Source organism: Rhinopithecus roxellana, chromosome 13 (genome assembly GCF_007565055.1).
Source record: "Rhinopithecus roxellana isolate Shanxi Qingling chromosome 13, ASM756505v1, whole genome shotgun sequence".
In the NCBI taxonomy this organism is placed as follows: domain Eukaryota; kingdom Metazoa; phylum Chordata; class Mammalia; order Primates; family Cercopithecidae; genus Rhinopithecus; species Rhinopithecus roxellana.
The window spans coordinates 19,543,669-19,559,153 of record NC_044561.1 but is presented as its reverse complement, the minus strand read 5'-3'; the positions used below and the strand labels follow the sequence as shown (position 1 = coordinate 19,559,153).

At 49.0% G+C, this 15,485-nt stretch overlaps 1 protein-coding gene across 18 annotated transcripts in view; it reads left to right on the top strand.

The window, feature by feature from the left end:
• PPP6R2 (protein phosphatase 6 regulatory subunit 2) overlaps positions 1 to 15,485 on the top strand; it is a 96,104-nt gene that overhangs the window by 36,310 nt on the left and 44,309 nt on the right. For 15 of the 18 annotated variants that reach the window (XR_004052613.1, XR_004052612.1, XM_030914385.1 and 12 more), the window contains one exon: positions 11,335 to 11,577. Coding sequence is in view for 13 of the 18 variants with exons in the window: in XM_030914385.1 (XP_030770245.1) it covers positions 11,351 to 11,577 (227 nt within the window). In the remaining 5 variants the exon portion in view is untranslated. Of the gene's footprint in view, positions 1 to 6,447; positions 6,575 to 11,334; positions 11,578 to 15,485 lie in introns of all 18 variants that reach the window. The other 3 variants (XM_030914386.1, XM_030914390.1, XM_030914387.1) reach the window with 1 other exon arrangement.

Genomic DNA, 15,485 nt, shown 5'->3' with positions numbered 1-15,485 from the left:
TGGAAGTCTTATTCTGCTGTTTGGGTAAAGAATTGACTGTATTTTTTAGTTTTTAATTTTTGTTTTTAGGATTGCCCACGTTTTCCCAAATACAGAATTCCACACCAGAGAGTAGCATCTTACCGTAGTAGAGGGATTGCTTCTCTTTTGTAAGTGGTGGCCAGGAAGGAGCGCCAGGTAGCGTTAAGTCCTGGCCCCCAGGCATGTCTTCTTCCCTCTCTCTTTGCTTTCTGTGAGTTCCTTGGGCCTTCTTGTTTATGATGGAGAATATGTAGGACTTAGCCTCCTCAGCTTCCTTCTTTCTTGCTGTGCTTAAGACAAGCAGCCATATGGGGCTGTTATCTTTCTGCCACTGGGAAATGAGAGGGTGGGTGTTAAAAATTAACTTAAAAAGGAGAAGGATGAGGCCGGGTGCGGTGGCTCTGACTGTAATCCCAGCACTTTGGGAGGCCGAGGTGGGCGGATCACCTGAGATCAGGAGTTCAAGACCAGCCTGGCCAATGTGGTGAAACCCTGTTTCTACTAAAATACAAAAATTAGCCTGGCATGATGGCGGGTGTCTGTAATCCAAGGTACTCGGGAGGCTGAGACAGGAGAATTGCTTCAACCCGGGAGATGGTGGTTGTGGTGAGCTGAGATCACACCACTGCACTCCAGCCTGGGCGGCTAAGCGAGACTCCATCTCAAAAAAAAAGGAGAAGGATGAACGCTTTTGAGCTCATGCGTATTAGTGACATCACATCCCTTCTTTCACTCATTTAGTAAATTCAAGTATGATTTGATGAGCACTGAAAATATGCCAGGTGCGTTATGTAACTCCTGTAGCCTTTTGAAGAAAATATTATTTTTTATGAAGCCCAGTGTCTTAACCTGTTTTCTGCTGTTTAGAATACCTGAAACTGGGTAATTTATAAAGAAAAGAAATTTCTTTCTTTTTTTTTTTTTTTTTTTTGAGACGGAGTCTTGCTCTGTCACCCAGGCTGGAGTGCAGTGGTGCCATCTCGGCTCACTGCAAGCTCCACCTCCCGGGTTCACGCCCTTCTCCTGCCTCAGCCTCGCGAGTAGCTGGGACTACAGGCGCCCGCCACCACGCCCAGCTAATTTTTTTGTGTGTTTTTAGTAGAGACGGGGTTTCACCATGTTAGCCAGGATGGTCTCGATCTCCTGACCTTGTGATCCACCCACCTCGGCCTCCCAAAGTGCTGGGATTACAGGTGTGAGCCACTGCGTCTGGCCAGAAATTTCTTTCATATAGTTACGGAGGCTGAGAAGTCCGAGGTTGAGAGGCATATCTGGTGGGGGCCTTCTTGCTGCTGGGGACACTGTGGTGGCCCAGGGTGGCATGGGCATCTCGTGGCAAGGGAGCTGAGTATGTTCATGTACTAGCTCAGGTCTTTATTCCTTTTTTTTTTTTTTTTAAGAGATGAGGTGTCACTCTTGTCCAAGCTGGAAGTGTAGCACAATCACGGCTCACTGTGGCTTCAACCTCCTGGGCTCAAGCGATCCTCCCCGCTCAGCCTCCTGAGTAGCTGGGACTATAGGTGCCCAGCACCATGCTCAGCTAATTTTGTTTTGTTTTGTTTTCCATAGAGACAGGGTCTTGCCATGTCTAGCAGGTCTCAAACTCCTTACCTCAAGTGAGCCTCCTGCCTTTAGCCTTGCACAGTTCTGGGATCACAGGCCTGAGCTACCGTACCTAACCTCTTCTTTTTATAAAGCCACCAGTTCCACTCCCATGATAACTCATTAATTCACGAATGGATTAGTCCGTTCTTGAGGGCAGAGCTCTCACGATCCAATTACCTCTTAAAGGCCCTACTTTTCAATACTGCCACACTTGAATTAAGTTTTGTTTTGTTTTGGAGACAGAATCTCACTCTGTCACCCAGGCTGGAGAGCAGTGGTGCAGTCTAGACTCACAGCAGCCTCTCCCTCCCAGGTTCAAGTGATTCTTGTGCCTCAGCCTCCCAAGTAGCTGGGATTACAGGCGGGCACTACCATCACGTCCGGCTGATTTTTATTTTTAGTAGAGACAGAGTTTCACCATGTTGGTCAGGGTGGTCTCAAACTGCTGACTCAGGTGATCTACCCACCTCGGCCTCCTAAAATGCTGGGATTACAGGCATGAGCCACCACACCCAGCCAGGGATTAAGTTTTTTTTTTTTTTTCTTGAGACAAAGTCTCGCTCTTCTCCCGTAGGCTGGAGTGCAATGGCACAGTGACTCACTGCAACCTCTGCCTCCCGGGTTCAAGCGATTCTCCTGCCTCAGCCTCCCGAGTCGCTGGGATTACAGGCACCTGCTACATGCCCAGCTAATTTTTGTATTTTTAGTAGAGACAGGGTTTCACCATGTTGACCAGTCTGGTCTTGAACTCCTGACCTCAGGTGAGCTGTCTGCCTCGGCCTCCCAAAGTGCCGGGATTACAGGCATGAGCCACCGCGCCCAGCTTTTTTTTTTTTTTTTTGAGACGGAGTCTCGCTCTGTCGCCCAGGCTGGACTGCAGTGGCCGGATCTCAGCTCACTGCAAGCTCTGCCTCCCGGGTTTATGCCATTCTCCTGCCTCAGCCTCCTGAGTAGCTGGGACTACAGGCACCTGCCACCTCGCCCGGCTAGTTTTTTATATTTTTTTTTAGTAGAGACAGGGTTTCACCGTGTTAGCCAGGATGGTCTCGAGCTCCTGACCTCGTGATCCGCCTGTCTTGGCCTCCCAAAGTGCTGGGATTACAGGCTTGAGCCACCGCGTCCGGCCACTTTTTTATTTTTTTATTTTTTTGAGACAGAGTCTTGCTCTGTCTCCCAGGCTGGAGTGCAGTGGCTCAATCTAGGCTCACTGCAAGCTCCACTTCCTGGGTTCATGCCATTCTTCTGCCTCAGCCTCCTGAGTAGCTGGGGCTATAGGTGCCCACTACCACGCCTGGCTAATGTTTTGTGTTTTTTTGGGGTTTTTTTGTTTTTTTTTTTGAGACGGAGTCTCGCTCTGTCACCCGGGCTGAAGTGCAGTGGCCGGATCTCAGCTCACTGCAAGCTCCGCCTCCCGGGTTTACGCCATTCTCCTGCCTCAGCCTCCCGAGTAGCTGGGACTACAGGCGCCCACCACCTCGCCCGGCTAGTTTTTTTTTTTGTATTTTTTTAGTAGAGACGGGGTTTCACCATGTTAGCCAGGATGGTCTCGATCTCCTGACCTCGTGATCCGCCCGTCTCGGCCTCCCAAAGTGCTGGGATTACAGGCTTGAGCCACCGCGCCCAGCCAATTTTTTGTATTTTTAGTAGAAATGGGGTTTCACCGTGTTAGGCAGGATGGTCCCGATCTCCTGACCTCGTGATCCACCCCCCTCGGCCTCCCAGAGGGCTAGGATTACAGGCTTGAGCCACCATGCCCGGCCAAGTTTTTTGTTTTGTTTTGTTTTGTTTTGTTTTGTTGAGATGGAGTCTTGCTCTGTCTCCCAGCTTGGAGTGCAATGGTTCGATCTCGGCTCATTGCAACCTCTGCATCCTGGGTTCAAGCGATTCTCCTGCCTCAGCCTCCTGAGTAGCTGGGATTATAGGTGCCTGCCACCACACCCAGCTAATTTTGTATTTTTAGTAGAGATGGGGTTTTGCCATGTTGGCCAGGCTGGTCTTATACTCCCAACCTCAGGTGATCCACCTGCTTCAGCCTCCCAAAGTGCTGGGGTTACAGGCGTGAGCCGCTACGGCTGGCCTTAAGTTTTTTTCTCTTTCTTTTTTTTTTTTTTGAGACGGAGTCTCGCTCTGTCGCCCAGGCTGGAGTGCAGTGGCCGGATCTCAGCTCACTGCAAGCTCCGCCTCACGGGTTCATGCCATTCTCCTGCCTCAGCCTCCCAAGTAGCTGGGACTACAGGCACCTGCCACCTCGCCCGGCTAGTTTTTTTGTATTTTTTAGTAGAGACGGGGTTTCACCACGTTAGCCAGGATGGGGCCTTAAGTTTTAACATGAGTTTTGGAGTGGTTATTTATTCAAGCCATAGACTCAGGGAGGTAAAGAACCTTGCTCAAATTACAGTAAGGTACAAACCGAGCTTCTGCAGAAAGGAGGTCCCAAAGAACAGCGGCTTGAGATGCAAGCATGTTTCTTTCTCCTCTAACAGTCTGGTTGGCCAGGTGGCCTTCCTCAGCTTGTGGCTTCCCCTCGTGGATGTAAAAGGGTCTTTATGGTTTTTGGTTTCCCACCAGGCGGAAAAATCAGAACCAAGGAAGCTCACAACAGTAAGAGCTTGAGGTTCCAGTGTCACTTCTGCTCCCAACCCATTGACCAGAGTTTAGTCACATGATGATAACTGGCTGTAAGGAAGGCTGGAAAAGTTAGGCTAAAGGAGGGTGGCCATGTACCCAGCTGACCTCCATTCTGTTGAAGAAAGGGAGACTGGAAACTGGGGACAAGTAGAATTTCTCCCACACATGCCTGCAGTCGCACAGGTGGAGGGTGTGGATCCAGGCCCTCTCTTCCTATCTGCCCTGCTCTTCCGCAGTACCTTGCTACTGTTTTTGGGAAGAAGCAGCCTTTGAGAACTTTATTTATGTATTAAGTTAAAATCGTTTATTTATTTTTGAGACAGGGTCTTGCTGTATCACTGAGGCTGGAGTGAAGGGGTATGATCATAGCTCACTGCAGCCTCAGCCTCCTGGGCTCAAGCAATCCCCCTGCCTCAGCCTTCCGAGTAGCTGAGACTATAGGTGCACACCACCATGCCCAGCTAATTTTTTAAAAGTTTTTTCATAGAGCTGGAGTCTTGCTGTGTCGCCCAGGCTTGTGTTGAACTCCTGGGCTCAAGTGAACCTCCTCACCTCGGCCTCCTAAGTTGTTGGGATTTTACAAGCATGAGCCATGTGCCTCGCCTCTTTTCAATTCTGATTTTGGATTTTTATTTAACCTGTTTGCCCCACTCCACCCTGTTTTTAAAGTTAGACTTTTTTTTCTGTCTTTTTTCAGTGGACTATGCCCAGGATCGACATAGTCTTGTTTGTTCCTTGGTTGTACAAATAGTCCTTGTGCTTCAAGGGCTCACGTTGCCATTTTTTTCTGGGCCAAATGGAAATCAAGCATTCCGCCTGTCCAGTGGCATGTTGGTAAATGTTTAACAATGGGCTTTCTGGGGAGGAAAAACCCTCCTGATTTGTAACACTTGCTGATTTCCATGGTGTCAGTTCTTCTACCAGGTTGCAGTTGAGCTGACAGTGTGATGTCCTGAAGGTGGAAGAGGGAGAGAGGTATGAGGGCACAGGTTGGGCCACCACGGAGCATGCCCTCTGTGGGCACAGTGAACTTATCTCTGTTTCCATCTTTGCGCTGAGGGTCTTTGAGGATGAAATGTGCTGGAACTGCTCGAGAGCCTTTATGTGGCATAACTTAGTAATCCTCACCACAGGGGATGTTGATTGCTGCATTTTATAGGTGAGGAAATCAAGGCATGAGAGATCATGTAAGTGGCCTCAGGTCACACTGCAGAGCTAGGACTTTGATCATAAATCTTTAGAAGAAAAACAGTGGCCAGGTGCCAGTGGCTCGTGCTGTAATCCTAGCACCTTGGGAGGCTGAGGCAGGTGGATTGCTTGAGCCCAGGTGTTCAAGACCAGCCTGGGCAACATGGCAAGATATGATCTCTACAAAAAAAATTTTTTTAGGGTTAAAAAAAGAAAAAAAAAAAAAAACAGCCAACTTGGGTAACATGGAAAAACCTTGTCTCTACAAATAAAAGTACAAAAATTAGCTGGGTGTGGTGGCGCATGCCTGTAGTCCCAGCTATTTGGGAGGCTGAGGAGGGAGGATCACTTAAGCCTGGGAAGTTGAGGCTGCAGTGCGCCAAAATCCCACCACTGCACTCCAGCTTTGGCAATAGAGCGAGACCCTATCTCAAAAAAAAAAAGCCAAAATACTGGAGGTAGCTCATGCCTGTAATTTCAGCACTTTGAGAGGCCGAGACAGGAGAGTCGCTTAAGCCCAGGAGTTCGAGACAGCCGTGGCTCAGTTCAGGCCTCTGCATTCCAGTCTGGCTCACGGAGTAGGACCCTGTCTCAAAAATAGACAGATTTTTTAAAAAGGGCCAGCCACGGTGGCTCACACCTGTAATCCCAGCAGTTTGGGAGGCTGAGGTGGGCAGATCACAAGGTCAGGAGTTCAAGACCAGCCTGGCCAATATGGTGAAACCCCGTCTCAAATAAAAATACAAAAATTAGCCAGATGTGGTGGCGGGTGCCTGTATTCCTAGCTATTCGGGAGGCCGAGGCAGGAAAATCGCTTAAACCTGGGAGGTGGAGGTTGCGGCGAGCCGAGATTGCGCCTCTGCACTCCAGCCCGGGGACAGAGTGAGACTCTATCTCAAAAAACAAAAACAAAAACATAATCGATTTGTGGCCAGTTAATAGGGCATTTCAGATTCTGATTTTCTCTTAGCAACAGTCTCTATCACAGAATGTTGTTTTTTAAAGGGCTCTTTCATGGAACTGTATGGTCATGTGGGCAACATTTCTGTTGAAATCTACCTTCTGTCTGACGGATACGCCATCCTGAAAAAGTAAAGAAGCTGAACTTCAAGTTCCTTTCGTTTAGCATTGGGTAAGAATCGAGAAGACGTTGATCATACTGTGCTAGACATCCCAGACGGACCACTGAGGATGGGAATCAGAATGTGAGAGGATCCTTATGCTCTGTTGAGACTCCCGGTGTAACCAGAAATGCCTTAAACCGACAAGCCATTGGCCATGACCACTTGTTTGTTCTGAAGATGCTGCCGGTGCTGACCTTGAGGTCATGTAGGGAAGGAAATGAAAGGTCTTCCCTGTAGGTAGGGCCAACCAGGAAGATGCTAGCATCTCTTTGGAAGATAGATAGGGTGTGGTTGTGCAGATAGGAGAAAAATTTGAAAAAAGAAGTCTGCCATATTATCTTAGTAAATGTTCTGGAGTCCGTTTCTTCGACAGTGAAATTAGCTGTAACTGAACCAGTGCCATTGCAGTGAGCTCTTAAAGGATGCCTCTCACGGAGTCTAGCTCTGTTGCCCAGGCTGGAGTGTAGTGGCACAATCTTGGCTCACTGCAACCTCCACCTCCTGGATTCCAGTGATTTTTCTGCCTCAGCCTCTGGAGTAGCTGAGATTACAGATGTGCGCCCCTAAGCCTGGCTAATTTTTATATTTTTAGTAGAGATGGGGTTGGCCAGGCTGGGCTCAAACTCCTGATATCAAGTGATCCGCCCGCCTTCCACAAAGTACTGGGATTACAGGCATGAACCACTGTGCCCAGCCTGATGTGATCATTTTTGAGTGTTTCTTATAATGTGGGGAGAGGTAATAGAAACATAGAAATGTTCTTGTTATGCAGAGATTTTTTTTTTCTTTTCTTTTTTTTTTTTTGAGATGGAGTCTCACTGTCACCCAGGCCAGAGTGCAGTGATGTGATACTGGCTCACTACAACCTCCGCCGCCTCGGGTTCAGGCGATTCTCCTGCCTCAGTCTCCCAAGTAGCTGGGATTACAGGCACGTACCACCACACCTGGCTAATTTTTGTGTTTTTAGTAGAGATGGGGTTTCACCATGTTGGTCAGGCTGGTCTCAAACTCCTGACCTCAAGTGATCCACCTGCCTCGTCCTTCCAAAGTGTTGGGATTACAGGCATGAGCCACTGCGCCTGGCCCATATGCTGTTTTTCAAGAGAAACATTTTAAATATAAAGACACAAGTAGGTTGAAAGTCAAAGGATGTTAAAGGACATACCAAGCATGAGTCACAAGAATGGTAAGAATGGTGTACTATGTTAATATCAGACAAAGCCGACTTCAAAACAAGGTATATTGCCAGAGATCATGAAGGACATTTCAAAATGATCGAAGAATTAATCATCAAGAAGACATAACAGGCCAGGCGTGGTGGTTCACACCTGTATTCCCAGCACTTTGGGAGGCTGAGGCAGGTGGATCGCCTGAGGTCAGGAGTTCCAAGACCAGCCTGGCCAACATGGTGAAACCCTGTCTGTACTAAATACAAAAAGTTAGCTGGGCGTGGTGACACATGCTTGTAATCCCAGCTACCTGGGAGGCTGAGGCAGGAGAATCGCTTGAACTTGGGAGGCAGAGGTTGCAGTGAGCCAGTTTGCACCATTGCACTCCAGCCTGGGCAACAAGAGCGAAACTCTGTCTCAAAAAAAAAAAAAAGAAGAAGAAGAAGACATAACAATCCTTAAATATGTGTCAACTAATAAAAGAAATTCAGGGCCGGGTGTGGTGGTTCACACCTGTAATCCCAGCACTTTGGGAGGCCAAGGCAGACAGATCACGAAGTCAGGAGTTCCAGAACGGCCTGACCAACATGATGAAACTCCATCTCTACTAAAAATACAAAAATTAGCCGGGCATGGTGGCACTTGTCTGTTATCCCAGCTACCCAGGAAGGTGAGGCAGGAGAATCGCTTGACCCCGGGAGGCAGAGATTGCAGTGAGCCAAGATCGTGCCACTGCACTCCAGCCTGGGTGACAGAGTGAAACTCTGTCTCAAAAAAAAAAAGAAAAAAAAAATTCAGGCCGGATGCAGTGGCTCACATCTGAAATCCTGACACTTTGGGAGGCCAAGGCACTTGAGACCAAGAGTTCAAGACCAGCCTGGGCAACATAGCGAGACCCCATCTCTATAAAAAATTTAAACATTAGCCAGTCGTGGTGTTGCTCGGTTATACTCCTAGCTACTTGGGAGGCTGAGATGGGAGGACTGCTTGAGCCTGCAGTGAGCTATGATTGTGGCACTGCACTCCAGCCTGGGCAACATGGTGAAACACCATCTTTAAAAATAAAATCCCGGCCGGGCACGGTGGCTCAAGCCTGTAATCCCAGCACTTTGGGAGGCCAAGACGGGCGGATCACGAGGTCAGGAGATCGAGACCATCCTGGCTAACATGGTGAAACCCCGTCTCTACTAAAAAACACAAAAAACTAGCCGGGCGAGGTGGCGGCGCCTGTAGTCCCAGCTACTCTGGAGGCTGAAGCAGGAGAATGGCGTGAACCCGGGAGGCGGAGCTTGCAGTGAGCTGAGATCCGGCCACTGCACTCCAGTCCGGGCGACAGAGCGAGACTTCGCCTCAAAAAAAAAAAATAAAATAAAAAAATAAAAAATAAAATCCCATCTGACAATGTTTATCTTTAATTGAAATGACTATTTGCATTTAATGCACTTATTGAAATGGTTGAATTTATGTCTGGTATCTTGCTGGTTTTTTAAATTTATCTCCTCTGTTTTTGTTGCTTATCTCCTTGTATTTTTATTTTTAGCTTTGGTCTTTTGGATTAATCCGGTTGTTTTAAATGATCCTACTAGAAAAACTCTTCTAACAGGATCCTATTTCGTTGATGGTCTCTTGTAATCCACCCAGCCTTCCATCTTCTCTGTGGCTAGAAACAGGACTGTCCACAAGTCACCTCTAACTGCCCTATCTTGCAAGTTCTGATTTTGGAGGAAAAAAAAAAAAAAAAGCCTTGACAAGGTGGGATTTGCTTCTTTTCCTGGGTTGTGTGTCATCCAGGTATGTGAGACGTAGTGCATTTCGAAGAGAGGAGCATCCCGTATGTGTGTGGAGGCAGCCATCTTTTCCTGAAAGTCCTTTTAGGAATCATTATTTCTGGTCCTCTGAAGTTGGCTGCTACCACTCATAAATATCTATCCACACACCTTACAAGAAGAATAAGGAAGATCTTAAGACCCAGAAGGAAAATTGAATGCAGACCAGGTGTGGTGACTCAACGCCTGTAATCCCAGCACTTTGGGAGGCCAAGGCAGGCAGATCTCTTGAGCTCAGCCGTTCAAGGCCAACCTGGGCAACGTAGTGAATCCCTGTCTCTACCAAAAAAAAAAAAAAAAGAACTCCCCCACACCCCAGAATCAAAACTGAATGTAGTGTCAGTGTATATATGGAGTCCCTTGTGCTGAAAGTCAAAGCAGCTTCATTTTGGGGCCTTAAGAGCTCCACCTCTGGGCTCTTCACATCTAAGTCCATGAGAAGGGCCCACCCCAGTGGTGTGGATAGGTTAGGGGCTGCAGGGCCACACCCTTAGCTGCAGCTGGTACGGAACCTGTGCAGAAGGATACAAGTAGGAAAGGTCAGTTTGCATGGGAAGAAAAATGCAGTGTCCTTGTAGTGCAGATGGGGTCCAGGAGACCCAGGAGGTGCCCAGAGGACCTGGTGGCATGCTGTAGAAAGTAGCCTAGTGGACATCTGGGGCCAGGAGAGGTTTTGAAGCTGAGATGAGAAGATGTGCAGACATCAAGTGAGTTCAAATTAGCAAAAGCCAGAGGCTGTGGGAGTATGGCTGGACGGTGGAGGCTCCCATATCAGGGGTCCTAGAGCAGCACTGGCTTTACAGACAGACAAACCTGGGCATTTACATCTGTGGTCAGCCTTTTATTTTTCTAAGTAAAAATATTAGATAAGATAAATTCTACCTACTATTTATAATTTTAAAAATAATGTTTCATGTAACATTGAAAAGATTTGTAATCTCACATAAAGTTTTAACTTTGTTAAAGATGTGGGCTTTATGTTTTCACTTTCTATCAGAATAGTGAAAACTTTATTGCTAACCAGCCCTGGCCTACAGAGTGACATGTAAGACCCTAGGGAGGACGAACCTTGTCTGTCCAGACAACGATAGCAAGAGCCGGGATGTTCAGGAAGCAGAGGAGGGGCTGGATCAGTGGTGATTCATCAGGTGCCTGTGGCAAGACCTAGTGCCCGGTTGGTGTACGTGTGAGGAGGTGCCTGCTTCAGAGATAACCCTGGGTGTGATTCAGCAAGATGGGGACGATGAGTGGAGGGGCCGGGTGGCTGGGGGGTGGCAGAGGAGTGAGCGCAGGGTCAGGCGGCATCATCTGTCTTGATTTTGACTTGCTGAGTTTGCTCACAAATGTGAGACTTTTGGAGGGGAGGTGTCCAGTGTTCACTCAGGACAGAAGGCATCCCTGACACATGGGGGAGAGACACCTGGGTGCATTTTCCGAACAGAACCACAGAGCAAGAAAGAACACTGAGGAGCATGTTGAGCGTGCTGGTAGATGGGGGACAGTGTGGGGAATGAGGGCAAAGGAGGGGCTTAGCCCAGAGTAGAACCTGGAGAGGCAGGTCCTGGAGCTGGGGTGCAGCCTCAGAGCTGCCAAGCAGCTGGGAAGTCTGTGTGAACTTTGTGAGCCCAGACCATTCCTGATGGGCATTACTATCCTGAGCCCTGGGAATCGTGTGTGTTCATACTGCAGATGGACTTCTGGGTCTTGGGTCTAGTGCTGCTGAAGCTGGATTTGCAGAGGTGAGAGAAGTGACCCCTTTGCCCTCGCTTGCAGCTCCGCGGCCGTCACAATGTTCTGGAAGTTTGACTTGAACACCACGTCCCACGTTGACAAGCTGCTGGACAAGGAGCATGTGACGCTGCAGGAGTTAATGGATGAAGATGACATCTTGCAGGAGTGTAAGGCTCAGAACCAGAAGCTGCTGGATTTCCTGTGCAGGCAGCAGTGCATGGAGGAGCTGGTGAGCCTCATCACACAGGATCCGCCCCTGGACATGGAGGAGAAGGTCCGCTTCAAGTATGTACCAAAGCTGTGATGGGCCAGTACGCCAGGCAGTACTGCAGGGATGCCGCGGGCAGTGTCTGAGGATGGCCAGAGTTGGGGATTTCTGGTGAAGAAGCGAGCCGTAAAAATCCACCTCGTGAGAAGTGAGGAGGGCACTCCCGTGGGGTGTGATGTTGAGGAGTTTGGAGGTTGGGTGCAGTGGCTCACTCCTGTAATCCCAGCACTTTGGGAGGCTGAGGTGGGTGGATTAATTGAGCCCAGGAATTTGAGACCAGCCTGGGCAACATAGTGAGACTCTGTCTCTATTAAAATTTTTTAAAAAATTAGCCGGATGTGGTGGTGTACACCTGTGGTTCCAGCTACTCGGGAGGCTGAGGCAGGAGGATCCCTTGAACTTGGGAGGTTGAGTCTGCAGTGAGCCATGATTGTGCCACTGCACTCTAGCCTGGGCGACAAGAGTAAGACCCTGTCTTAAAAAAAAAAAAAAAGGCTGGGCGCGGTGGCTCACGCCTGTAATCTCAGCACTTTGGGAGGCCAAAGCGAGCGGATCACTAGGTCAGGAGGTCGAGACCATCCTGGCTAATACGGTGAAACCCATCTCTACTAAAAATACAAAACATTAGATGGGCATGGTGGCGGGCACCCATAGTCCTGGAGGCTACTGTACTCAGGAGGCTGAGGCAGGAGGATAGTGTGAACCCGGTAGGCGGACCTTGCAGTGAGCTGAGATCATGTGACTGCACTGCAGCCTGGGCGACAGAGCGAGACTCCATCTCAAAAAAAAAAAAAAGAGTTTTGGCCGTCTTGTGCCTGCATTTTCTCATTCTGAGTTATAAGTAAATTTTAGGTTGGTACATGTCAGAGTGTTTTGAGTGGCAATATGTCGGGGAAAAAAGACGGATCCCATGCTAGAGATGCGGGTGTCATTGCAGCGTGAGGCAGCACTGTCACCAGGGTTGGCTCCAGGCCACGGAACGGCCAGGCAAGAGAGATGTGCAGTGTCTGACCCACAGTCCTGGGACATGCTTCACTTTAGGGTCTTCAGCTTGAAGGACATACATGATTGTCATTCATGGTACTGTCCGTTCTCAAAGGTTTCCCTGAAACATCCATTCAGCCCTGGCCAGGATGCTAGGAGATGACACAGAGGAAGGGGGCAGTGGGGCAAGATGGCTGGAGCTTCAGGGCCTTGAGTCAGGACAGAAGGGTGAGCAAGGATGGGCCTGGGGCAAGAGGGAGGATGGGGCAGAGCCAGCCTCCCAGCTCCTCACAGTGCCGCTCTGCGAGGAGCACATGGCCCGCTGTGTCCCCAGGTGACGCCTCAGGAAGTGGGAGATCCATTCAGGTCAGCAAACCTCAACCTGCAGGTCATGTCCTGTTTCTGTGTGGCCTGTGAGTGAAGAATGGTTTTGCATTATTTTTTATTTTAGTTTTTTGAGACAGGGTCTCACTCTATTGCCCAGGCTGGAGCGCAGTGGCATGATCTCGACTCACTGGAGTCTCTGCCTCCCAGTCCCAAGTGATCCTCCCGCCTTAGCCTCCCAAGTAGCTGGCACTACAAGTGCATGCTACCATGCCTGGCCAATTTATTTTTATATTTCTTTTGTAGAGATGGGGTTTCACCATGTTACCCAGGCTGGTTTCAAACTCTTGGGCTCAAGCAACCCACCCACCTTGGCCTCCCAAAGTGCTGAGATTATAGGCGTGAACCACTGTGTCCAGCTGGTTTTACCTTTACCTTTTTAAATGGTTGGGGGGAAAAAATCAAAGGAAGCTAGGGCATGGTGGCTCACGCCTGTAATCCCAGCACTTTGGGAGGCCAACGGGGGCGGATCACCTCAGGTCAGGAGTTTGAAAGCAGCCTGGCCAACATGGTGAAACCCCGTCTCTACTAAAAATACAAAAATTAGCCGGGCATAGTGGTGCATGCCTGTAGTCCCAGCTACTCAGGGAGACTGAAGCAGGAGAATGGCTTGAATCCGGGAGGTGGAGATTGCAGTGAGCTGAGATTGTGCCACCGCACTCCAGCCTGGGCGACAGAGCGAAACTCCGTCTCAAAAAAAAAAAAAAATCAAAAGAACAATATTTTGTTACACACATGAAAACGACATGAAACTCATGTGTCAGTGTCCACCAATAAAGTCTTGTTAGACACATCCACACACATCCACATCTCATGTAGCATTGAGCAGCTCCAGCAGGGGCCATGGGAAATATTTCCTCCCTGGCCGTTTACAGAAACTCTTTGCTGGTCTTTGTCTTAGAAGGAAAATAAAGCAGGATAGGGAGCCAGGGTGTCCTTGTGGCAGGGGGTGGTCAGTACTTCATTTAGGGTAGTCAGGCAGGTCCTCTCAGGTAAGGGGAACAGTGCTGGGATGGGGAGGAGAGTTCTAGCCTGAGCAGGGCCTTTCCTGTAAGGAAACGAGGGCTTAGGGTGGGGCGGCTACAGCCAGAAGCTACTGTGGCTTCTGGTGTGCCGGTCACACCTGCTGTGTCAGCATCACTGTTGATAGCCCCCATCCCTCCCACTCCCAAATGTGGCCCAGTCTGGTGACAAATTAGAGCTGAGAGACAGGTATGGGGCTAGGAGAGTGGGGAGGCGTCTTCTGGATCAGGACAGGAATCCCAGAGTAGCATCAGTGAGCCAGGAGAGTCTTACAGAGTTTGGGAGAAATCAGTAGTAGATAAGTGCAGAACCGAGCAAACAGCAAGAGGACTGTGAACTTGGGGGAGACGTCCATAAGTAAGCAGAGATGCCCGAGTGAACAGTCCGCTTGGCTGTAGGCAGTACACGCAGGATATCCCTTAAATTACCCTGTAACTTCGGAGGGAGGGAAAGGGAGAGGGAAGTTGGATGGTGGGAAAGCTTTGCCTTCCATTGTAGGAAGTTAATTCATAATGTATAAAATTGATGAACGAAAAAGAAATGTATGTATGTATTATTTAGAAACATGGAGGTTAACATTGGAGAAAACTGCTGCAAGAGTCCAGTCGTTACCTCTGAGGAGCGTGACTTGGGAAGGGGGGAGCCTTTCCTTACCAGCCCTGTCAGCTCTCTGAGTTTTCCTCTGAGCATTGTGACTTGGGGTGGGAGTGGGGGTGCTGTCCTCACCAACCCTGTCTTCTGTCTTGAGTTTTCAAAGCACGTGCACATATCAGTTGTATAAAAAACATTGAAGTCAGGTGTGGTGGCTCACGCTGGTAATCCTAGCATTTTGGGAGGCTGAGGTGGGAGGATCACTTAAGCCCAGGAGTTGAAGACCAGCTTGGGCAAAATAGTGAGACCCCATCTCTTTTTTTTTTTTTGAGACGGAGCCTCACTCTGCCGTCCAGGCTGGAGTGCGGTGGCACGATCTCGGCTCACTGCAACCTCTGCGTCCCAAGTTCAAGCGATTCTCCTGCCTCAGCCTCACAAGTAGCTGGGATTACAGACATGCATCACCATGCCCAGCTAATTTTTTGTATTTTTAGTAGAGATGGGGTTTCGCCATTTTGGCCAGACTGGTCTCGAATTCCCGACCTCAGGTGATCCACCTGCCTCAGCCTCGCAAAGTGCTGAGATTGCAGGCATAAGCCACTGCACCTGGCCCCCATCTCTATTTTTATTTAAAAAAAAATTTTTTTTTTGAAACATATTAAGACTTTTTTTTTTCAGAAACCATCTCTTTCTGTCAACCAGGCTGGAGTGCAGTGGCGCGATCTTGACTCACTGCAACCTCCGCCTCCTGGGTTCAAGCAGTTCTCCTGTCTCAGCCTCCTAAGTAGCTGGGATGACAGGTGCACACCACCGTGCCTGGGTAATTTTTTGTATTTTTAGAAGAGATAGGGTTGGCCGGGGGTGGTGGCTCAAGCCTGTAATCCCAGCACTTTGGGAGGCCGAGACGGGCGGATCACGAGGTCAGGAGATCGAGACCATCCTG